The 9,584-nt window shown below is 41.5% G+C and overlaps 2 protein-coding genes across 4 annotated transcripts in view; one reads left to right on the top strand and one right to left on the bottom strand.

Annotated features, from left to right (window-relative positions):
• SDHD (succinate dehydrogenase complex subunit D) overlaps positions 1-2,647 on the top strand; it is a 2,789-nt gene extending 142 nt beyond the window's left edge. Inside the window, exons 2-3 of the mRNA XM_010723818.2 lie at positions 663-904; positions 1,986-2,647. Of these exons, the coding sequence (XP_010722120.1) occupies positions 663-904; positions 1,986-2,151 (408 nt within the window). The 3' untranslated portion in view covers positions 2,152-2,647. The remainder of the gene's footprint in view (positions 1-662; positions 905-1,985) is intronic.
• An 88-nt stretch (positions 2,648-2,735) lies between these two features.
• Positions 2,736-9,565, bottom strand: IL18 (interleukin 18). Of its 3 annotated transcripts, XM_010723768.3 has the most exons (6): positions 9,126-9,565; positions 7,997-9,024; positions 7,032-7,037; positions 6,350-6,487; positions 5,643-5,788; positions 2,736-5,490 (listed from the first exon to the last, which is right to left on the bottom strand). In XM_010723768.3, the coding sequence occupies exons 2-6, from the start codon at positions 8,061-8,063 to the stop codon at positions 5,251-5,253; spliced, it is 597 nt and encodes a 198-aa protein (XP_010722070.1). In that variant the 5' UTR covers positions 8,064-9,024; positions 9,126-9,565; the 3' UTR covers positions 2,736-5,250. The 3 variants fall into 3 exon arrangements, with proteins under 3 accessions (XP_010722070.1, XP_003212805.1, XP_003212806.1); XM_003212757.4 differs by having other exon boundaries at positions 7,997-9,565; XM_003212758.4 differs by lacking the exon at positions 7,032-7,037 and having other exon boundaries at positions 7,997-9,565.
• Positions 9,566-9,584: the final 19 nt, after the last annotated feature.

The raw sequence follows: 9,584 nt of genomic DNA, 5'->3' as shown, positions 1-9,584 counted from the left end.
GTTCAAGGCCAGGTTGGATGGGGCCCTGGGCAGCCTGGTCTGGTATTAAATGGGGAGGTTGGTGGCCCTGCATGTGGCAGGGGGGTTGGAGATTTGTGATCCTTAAGGTCCCTTCCAGCCCTTCTGCCATTCTGCGCTTCTCTGAAAGGTTTAGAAGCGTAAATAGGGCTTAATAGTTGTATGGCCCAGCAGCGGTAATAGTGAAAGCGCTGCAGGTGGGACCTGCACGGCAGCGGAACTGCTGGGTCACCGTGATCGGCCTGACAGGGCTGGGGGTGGGTAGGGCGTGCTGCTGTGCACTGCGTGGGGATGTGGGGATTGGGTTGGAGCTGTTCTGTTACTGAACAATTGTGGGAGGTTGGTGCTCTGCGGCTGTGACAGTGCAAACCAGCAGTGGGAAATGCAAAGAAATATTTGTAAAAGAAGTTGGCTTAACTGCCATAGTGCTTCCTCTGCTGCCTGGCCACGACCGCAGGCTGTAATGGTCTGCGTTTGCTTGGAGCTCTGCTGTTGAGTTTCTACTTCTTTGTATTCAAGGAGACTTCTCTTAACAGCGGCAAAAAGAGGGATATTTAAAGCAATCTTTCTAGGCATTGTAAAACATATATTCTGTACCAATGATTCAGAAGCATCTTGGTTTTGCTCAAATCAAAGCATAGTAGTTGAAAAAATTGCATGGGGCAGATTGGGCCAGGCTCCCTGGTTGTACAGTTGCGGCACTTGAACAGAGCTTTGCACTGAAAAGCACTTTCCTTGCAGGCAGTTCCAAGGCTGCATCCCTGCACTGGACCAGTGAGCGTGCAGTCAGTGCCTTCCTGCTGGGCCTGCTCCCCGCTGCCTACCTGTACCCCGGGGCGGCCGTGGACTATTCCTTGGCTGCAGCACTTACTCTCCATGGCCATTGGTGAGCACAGTGGGTTCCTCAAAACAGAGTCAGGTCTGAGAGTGAGGGTGGCCCATGTCTTATGACCAGATGTGGCTCTGAGTCAGTTGGTTCTCAAACAGCATAAAACAACTGGAAAGAGAGCTAGGCAGACAGTCTAGTGACTGCCACGGCCTTTAACAAGATTGACTGTATCTCAGGCTGAAGTTAGCACAGCTGGCAGTGCCAGAGTGGCTGCTTCTATTCCTGACCCTTATTCTACTGTCCGCTTACAGACAGTGGCCATCAAAATGGAAGAGTTAGTTGCCTTTCAGATTGCTTCCATTTTCTGCTTCTCTTCTATCTAGGGCTTCCTTGCACCCCATTTCTCACACTCATCATTAAGGTTTCAGAACCCCATCTAAATGAAACTGAGCTCAGTGTTCTCTTGTGGTGGCATCTGCTGCAGGACTGGGAGTCTTGCTAGGGAAAAATCCTAGGAAGAAAATTGAATATGCTTCTGCTTCTGCTTTTTTACCAAATTGTCATTGCAGAAGGTAAACAGAACTGTGATTTTGGGAAGAGAATTGCCACATCAGTTTGTGGCAGTCTTCCTGTTGCTGAACAGTTTTACTCTGGAGTAGAGAGTTCACTTCAAGGCTGACAGATGTAGAAAAAGAAACAATACTAATTTCTAACTATGTTCTAATCTAAAGACACGTCATGGAGTCTTTCTTGCAGCATGACAAGGGCTGGTCCCAGAGTTCAGGCAAAAATTGTATTTCCTTGTTTGTTTTCTTTAGGCCTTCAAAGTCAGATTAGCTGCCCACAGCTTTGTAAAGGCACAGCTCTGTTTGGGAGAGCTGTAATCAACACTTTCCGCTCTGTCATTAAGAAAACTCTGAGCCAATATTTATGTATTTTAATAGAATGTATGGAATATTTTAATATATTTTTTTCTTACTTGCATCTGCTTCTTTGAGTGGGAACTAGATATCTTCTAGGTAGTTCTAATATAAGGTGGTGAAAATACTGACTTGTTTGCACCTTCATAGCAGTGCTGCTCCAGAAGATGCTGACATAAGCTCTTTCTTGATTTCAGCTTGTTTCTCTTGTTTTTTAGGGGTCTTGGACAGGTAATAACTGACTACGTCCATGGGGATACTCCTATCAAAGTGGCCAACACAGGTCTGTATCTACTGTCGGCCGTTACCTTCTCTGGCCTCTGCTACTTCAACTATTACGACGTTGGTATCTGCAAGGCTGTGGCCATGCTGTGGAGCCTCTGAGATGCAACAAGTTGCTGGCAAACGTGATTGTTCCTTGCTGCCTCTGCTTTACCATATTTTTAACAAAAAGTTTAATGCAAGAACAATGAATAAACAAGGGTCTGTAGTATGTACATATAGCAGCCAATTTGGAGCTCATCTTTCAGAAATAAATCCCCATCTTTCTTTAGATTTATTGCTACAGCAGGAAAAGTCTTGGGATTTAAAGTGGGTAACGTCCAGTGAGTTGATTTAAGCTGCAAATGGGAAGGGATGACATAAATAGCAAAGTACAGCTGAGGATAGTTTCCTTGTACAGGCAGTTTCCATGAGTGTTTTTCTGAAATACTGTTTTCTGTTTTGTAAGACAAACTTAGTGATAATAGAACTATTATTTCTGACATCACAAATGAACTGTATGTAAGGCACTCCCTGCAACTCTTCAGGCCCTAAGAGTTAATGTAGAAAAGGGAATACTTTTTTCTTAATCCATACAATAAAGAATTTGCAGAAATTGCGTGTGTCATTCTGGATGATTTTTACTACTACTGTTTTTCTCTGCATATGTTATATATTTTTCTAAAATCACTTCAAATACTCATTCAAGCTGTTATAGCTTTGCTTTATTCATTTCAATATTATAAAACAAGCAATATTTTTATGAATATGCGTTGTCCTTAATTCCTAAAGAGTTAACATAGACTTTCTACAAGAGTGATGTTCATAATAAAAATACAGCAAGTATTGACTTAGAGAGTTCTGTTGGTTAATTTGAGAAGCTATAAATAGCATATGGATTTCATGGTTCCACCTGAGGCCTGTGTTCATCTGCAGCATCTTCTGTTTTGTAAATAACCACAGTTACAGATTTTCCTGTGTGACCAAAAAGAGAATGAACATAAACCTTTATAGCATGGTTTCACTCCAGGCTCAGTATTCTTTTCCACATCTTTAGATTTGAAATCATTTGAGAGGGAAAAATGCAATTCCCATTTTCAGCTTTCTGCTGAGACTTGCCCAGTAGTGAGGAGCAGTTGGTTCCACATTCTGATGGCACGTTTGTGGTACTGTTAATAGTGAGAGGAACAGACATGTTACCATCATTTGATTAGGCAATAAACAGAATGAGTAAGCTGCTGAATTCTGTGAATTTCATGATTTATATGAAAATATTTTTTAAATGATTGGGCTTTTTTTGTTTGTTTTTCTTCATTTATATAACCATGGGAAACGCTATGCAGCTGGCCACTTCTGTTTTGCTGGACTTGCTGTCAGAATTGAGACGATGATTTCCATCTGACATGGTCTGATGTAGGTATTGATGAACACTGTCGCTGCATTGAGGAAGATGCATGTGCATGACTCACAGCTCGATAGCTCTGTACAATCTGAGCAGCTATCATAGAAATTGAGATTTCCTCTTCTCAGACTAAACGTGGGTTGTATCTGTATATGGTATTCTTGTCTGAGAGGAGGTGTTGTGTGAGAAGGGAGCTGTCAGAGCTCTGGTAACACAGTAGCCCAGACAACTGGTTTAGAGGCTAGCAGTGCTGTGACCAGCTTCCTATGCTACTGCGGCCAGAATGGGAAGGTAACAACCACAGCTTCCTCTGTGAGAAGCGCGTCTTCCAGTTCTGCCAGTTCCATGTACTTTTCTTTTTTTCTAAATTACTCATGGCTTTAGCAGTTTGATCCTTTTTTTTGAATATTCATCAGGCAAATTAAAACAGGTCTGTGTATGTTAATGCATTTTTAAATTTGAGCCTCTTCAGCAAACTCTTTCTAAGCTACTGCACATTCAGTGATGTCTGTATGTGATTCCAGAGAACTGCTTTTCTTGCCTTAGGAATTCCTGCAGCAGCTAGGTGGGTGAAGCAGCATAGTGTGAAAACCAACATCACAGTCATCACAGCACTTCCACATCTCCAGCCTCTGCTTTTTTTTAAAGCCTCTGTATTAGTATTTTTTAAAATACCGAAACAAATATTGAGATTTGTCTTCTTTCTTCTGTAAATTTGAGGAATTTTTTATTTCATGACAGGAGCTTTCCTGTTTTCTCTGATTACTTCTGCCTGTATGAGATACGACAGTTGTACCCTCTCTCTAATTGCTTCTTCTGCCTGGCAAGGTGAGGATCCAGGACCTCAGCTTCAAACCGCGTCCAGGTAATCACTGCCTGCAGCTGGCTCAGGAAAGGAGGAACAATGCCTCCTTTACTCCTTTACACAGAAGATGAGAGTCATACAATTTCTGGAGAGTAAATATTTGCAGTGTGTTACATGTATCTTATTTTTGCTGAATTCCAGTGTTTGCTCAGCTCCAAATGTGAAAGAGTGCACAGCTCGACCCCAACATGTCCTATGCTGTCATACACAAAGATAGCTTCCTTGCCATAGCTATTTCTGTCTTTGTGATTAACAGCCTGTTGCATGTACAAATGTTTGTTTCATTTTATAGTCATCTGCAGCTTACTGTCAAGTATCAAAACCCCTTACATTTTCTTCATTTTCTCTGAAGACAAACAGCATTATTAAAATTTCAATTGTTCAAGTAAGTTACCAGTTCTCTAATAAAAGATGCTGCTAAGTTTACAGTAAAAGCTATTGTTGTTACTTCTGTTGAAGGTAACAATGCCACTGTGTAACTGAAATAGGTGAAGACACAGGAAATAATGCAAAAAAGAAAAAAAATGTAATGGCATGTTTATCGTCGAGATTCACGGTCTGGTGTAGGAAATGTGCAGCTTTCTTTTTTCAGCTGTTTTCTCTCCATCCCCACAATAGATCTTTTCCATGTATGAGACATTTACCTCAAAACTGTTTGTTCAACAAGCTCTAAAGATGGTTGAGCTTGAACAATACAGGATTATGAACACATGCGTATTCTTGTTTATTCACTCCGCAATTCTCTTTGTTGTCATTTGCTAGAAAACATTCTTCTGCTGCTTTTCCCCAAGAATTTGCATTTGTTTTGCATTTGAAAATGCTCATTTTTGGACTGTCTTACTGTAGCTGGCTATATGTAAATATATTAAATATACAATTGTCTTCCTTTGGATTTTGAATGAATTAGACTTCTTTCATAAAAAGCCAAATTACATTTTAAGAGTGTAGAAATGTATCATAGGTTGTGCCTTTCATTACGACTTGTTACAAACTTTGTGGTTTCGTCGACTTCGTCTTCTCTCGGCAGTTTCTTTAAAATTAATTTTCTTAAGGAGTCTTCTTCCTCAAAGGCCAAGAACATTCCTTGTTCAAGTGAGTACTCAAACTTAAAGGCTTTGGAGCTGCAAGATGTAAATGTCTTTTTGAAAAATATCATGTTACTTTCACCAGGAATGTCTTTGGGAACTTCTCCTTCCTGTGGAAAAAAGAAAAGGGTGGGTTAGTCCCAGTAGAAGACTTGAGCAGTTCTCTTTCAGCTCACATTTGCATTCTCAGTTTTCCCTCCTAGTTCCATATATGTATAATATATAACCCTCCATAATATGAGGTTCAGGAGCAGATACTTACCCTAAATCGAACAACCATTTTCCCATGCTCTTTCTCACAACACATGTAGTAACTCTTATCTTCTACCTGGACGCTGAATGCGACGGGCATCCCTGCTGAAGGTGCAGTAGTCTTGTAACAGTGAATGTCGAAGTACATTCCACTGCCTAAATGTAAGTTGGTTATTATTAATAGCTTGCTCAGAAGAGAGCTGCAAGTTCTTAGCCATGCTTCTGTCTTTACTATTGTCCTTCCATGACACTTTTTCTGACAGGAGAACCAGGACTTTGTTAGTGGCTGTTGCTAACATATACTTGACTTATACTTGACTAACATATACTTGACTTGACAAGTTTGAATTTGGAAGAAAGCATATGAAATTGTCAGAATGAGTGGGATGTTCCAATCTTTTTGTGTTCGCGCATAAAGTGAGAACTGGATATGTAGCCTGATTTCCAGATGTATCTGATAAGTCATTTATGTATGTTCTATACATAAAGTTCTAAATGAATAGTTGAGGCACTCACAAAGCAGAAACAAAACCATAAGTGCCTGGCTAAATACTGCTGTTAGAAGTACAAGCTTTTAGTGCTGAATACAGTTGGCTTAAACTTTTCTTCTTAATTTTTTGTATTGCTATTTCAACTCGGTGATTACACAGAACAGAAGCACATCTAGAATAAAGAAACGGGGCTGTGCTTATGGTGTAGATATGAAAAGCAGCATACCAGATTTCACCTCCTGATCTGTTACATCTTCAAAAGCTGCCATGTTTAAATCTGGACGAACCACAAGCAACTGGCTATTGACGTTTCGAAATAATCGTTTGATAGTTTTTTCCTTACAAAAGGCATCACATTCCAGCTCTGCAGAAATATTAAGCAAAGGGGAACAAATAATAATTAAAAACAAAACAAAACAAAAAAAAACAACCATGATGCTTTTGATTCTGCTTGGATTTTTGCAGATCACTGCAGGCTTTATTTTGTGATTAAAGATAGTGCAGCAAGTTGATAGAACAGCAATCATAAACAGAGCAGAAGCCGTCATTCTTTCCACCTCTGGCTTGTAGCAGCCCAGGCAAGGCAGAAGTCTCCCAGAATATAAACAACAGAAGCTACAAAATCTGTTAATGGTAATACAGAGGCAATAGTGCTCTCCTCTGCCAAACAATTACAGTTACACAAAAAGCTCTTTCTATTAAGAAAGCCCATATCCTGCACCTTTGTAGGGAATAGAGCAACAGCAACTTCAGAAGGAGGTGATCTGTAGCTATTTTTAGAGTAGCCATTAATCAGTTGGAAAATTTGTTCTCTAAGGCACACACAGCTTTCGAGGGTTAGAACACTTAAGCAGGTTAATTTAGTTAAAGTTGATAAGAAAGTAACAAATGATGAGCTTTGAGCTTACCATCATCTTGGTCCCAAGCGAGCAATGAGGAGGAAAAAAATGCATCATTAATCTCTGCCTCACAAAAACAAACCAATTTCTGAACAGTTTTGTACTGCAAGACTGGAAACCAGCCAGCCAGCCATACACTTCCAGTATCACAAACACACCAAGCAAAGCTCTTCTCACTACAGAGCGTTTCATTTGTGAGCACAACAAGCTCAACACTGAAGCCACATCATTTGAGAACTGAAGATATTACCAAACCAAGAGGCATGCAAAATATTGTAGGGCTACTTAAGGGTGAGCAGCTCAGTTCAGTTTAGACCTGTAAGCAGGTGATGAATGGCATGCAAAATTATGCTTCCATCAGCACCTTTGTTCCAAATGAGCAAATTTTGAATAATTTAAAATTCTGAATTTTGAATTATTTGAAATAATTCTGAAGAAGCTAGCATTTCCCAAGGAGAGACGGGAAGCTAGCCATTTATTCCGGATCCACCACACAGTGTTCCAACCCTTCTGAGGATTCTTTACTGGAATGTTGTGCAATAACAATTCCACTGACGCAAATAATTTGCAGACAGAATTTCAAACGGAAGCTTAGGGAAAAATTCCGTGAAATCGGAGCAATAAAGAAATTGGGTTTCATCAGTATTGGAACAGAGGAAGTTAGTAAAAGCTTAAGGTGTTCTGCAGCAATATGGTACTGAACTGCCGCCACACTGGGACAGCTGCCTCAAACTCAGATGCTTTTTGCACTGAACAGCCTGCCTGCATAATCTAAGAACAATGGTTCTATTAAGTGTGTGGGGACAGTAATTGCTCTGAGGGTTGTTCTGGTGGTGTGTTCCCTCTGGTAAAGAAGGGAATCCACAAAACTGGGGATGTCTACTTAAGGAATGGACTGAATTGCACAGCAGCTTTTGATCTTTTACGCAGTTACCAGAAACCCCATGTCTCTTCCAGCAGAGGGTAACAATTACCTTCAAAATAGAGGCAGAGGTTTTCTCTAAGCCGTACTGCACACACAGCAATCTCTTCACAGCTCATCTTCACACTGCCAGAAACACATCAAGAGGATTCGGAGCTAAGAGCAATGTTTCTTACTCTGTGAGCAGAAGGAGTTCCTGGGTTTGTTCTCCCCTAGTGCGCAGTACTGTACTAGGGCCAGCATGCTTCTCTTTATGTTGAATAACTGTATGTAAAGGACAATTAGTCCCTTTCTCTGTTGGTTTTTATCATTAGAATTATATAGAGCATCCTTCTAATTCTGTGATTTTATAACATTTTTCATTGGCTTATGTGATGACTTGAATTATTGCAGCACACCAGGGAAAAAATCACAAACCAGAAGTGACAAGGAGGCATTTGTCCTGAAAGGACTTGGCTGGGATGGCTGCTGTGAGAAACAATAACTCTAATAAATAAATACTAGAATGTATTTATCAACAAAAGAAAAACAACTCGATGAGGATATCCTCTTCAAAATTAAAACAGCATTTACCACTCCTAAAGGAAGAGGAGAATAAGATTAAAGGAAGTTAGAGCACAGCTGGGGGAGACAGGCATTCTCTCTCTCTGGCAATATAGTTTTAAAATGACCTTTTCTATACCGCTGAGCTTTGTGATTTGCGTTGCCCACTTTTCCCAGCACAGCCATGGCCACCAGGAGCCAGCACCTGTACTGAGGCTGCAGCAGAGCCACGTGCATGCAGTGCAGAGAGAAAGCAGAGCGTACAGACACTGCAGACAGACAGCATCAAGCAAACAAGGGCAATATCATGACTGTACAAACACCAAAATCACTTTATGGAAGTAGTATAGCACAGGGGGTGTTTCATTCAGATCGAGAAACTCCTGCCAAAACATTTTTTTCCCTTGCACTCATGATGGAGTAATAAATGTAAATAAATGTAAAACCCAGCGAAGAATGGAAAGAACCAGCTCTTGCACCAGCACTTCATTTTTCATTCGGTACATCTGACTCGCTGCCAAGGCTCTCTTTCATCACCTAGAAAAGAATTATTAAACAAACAAAAAAATCTAACTGAGCAATGCCACCAGGTAACTAAGAACAGACATCAGCCTCAGGGATCGCTGCGGTGGAATTACATCGATTTCCTCGTCCCTCTGGGAAAGCACTGTAAGGAGTGCATTGGATGGCAACGTTTCTCATTCCTTCACGATCTCGGGCCCCAGCTGCTGGTTGCGGGACAGGCGTGCGGCTCACAGCCGAGAGCTGCAAGGAAATAACCCCGAACAGCGCCCGCCTCATGGAGCAGTCAAAGCAAGAAACCAACGACTTTTCATTCGTTCTAAAGCAAAGGGGAAAGCACATGCCAGATTTACTGATAAAGCATTCAAGGAAAAGGCGACCATCGCTTTAGCGGGTAAAGCCCATAGCAAACATAACGCGATCCAACTTTTTGCCCCTCTGTGCGGCGCGGGGCTGCTGTTCCTAACGAGCCCCTGCGGGGAGAGGAGGTCGGAGCGGAGCCGAAGCAGCGGAGGGCAGCGCGGGACGCGGCGGCAGCGGGACGGCAGAGGAAGCGGAGAGCGGGGCTGAGCGCA

Source organism: Meleagris gallopavo, chromosome 26 (assembly GCF_000146605.3).
Source record: "Meleagris gallopavo isolate NT-WF06-2002-E0010 breed Aviagen turkey brand Nicholas breeding stock chromosome 26, Turkey_5.1, whole genome shotgun sequence".
Lineage (NCBI taxonomy): Eukaryota > Metazoa > Chordata > Aves > Galliformes > Phasianidae > Meleagris > Meleagris gallopavo.
This window is presented reverse-complemented; position numbering and strand designations above follow the sequence as displayed.

What these genes read in the sequence shown, in the direction of transcription:
- IL18 (XM_003212757.4), bottom strand. Translation starts at nt 8,063, where the DNA reads ATGAGCTGTGAAGAGATTGCTGTGTGTGCAGTACGGCTTAGAGAAAAC. An exon ending in AGATCAGGAGGTGAAATCTG is followed by an intron (nt 5,789 to 6,349) that starts GTATGCTGCTTT and finishes ACTTACATTTAG; the next exon opens with GCAGTGGAATGTACTTCGAC. An exon ending in AAATGGTTGTTCGATTTAGG is followed by an intron (nt 5,491 to 5,642) that starts GTAAGTATCTGC and finishes TTTTTTCCACAG; the next exon opens with GAAGGAGAAGTTCCCAAAGA.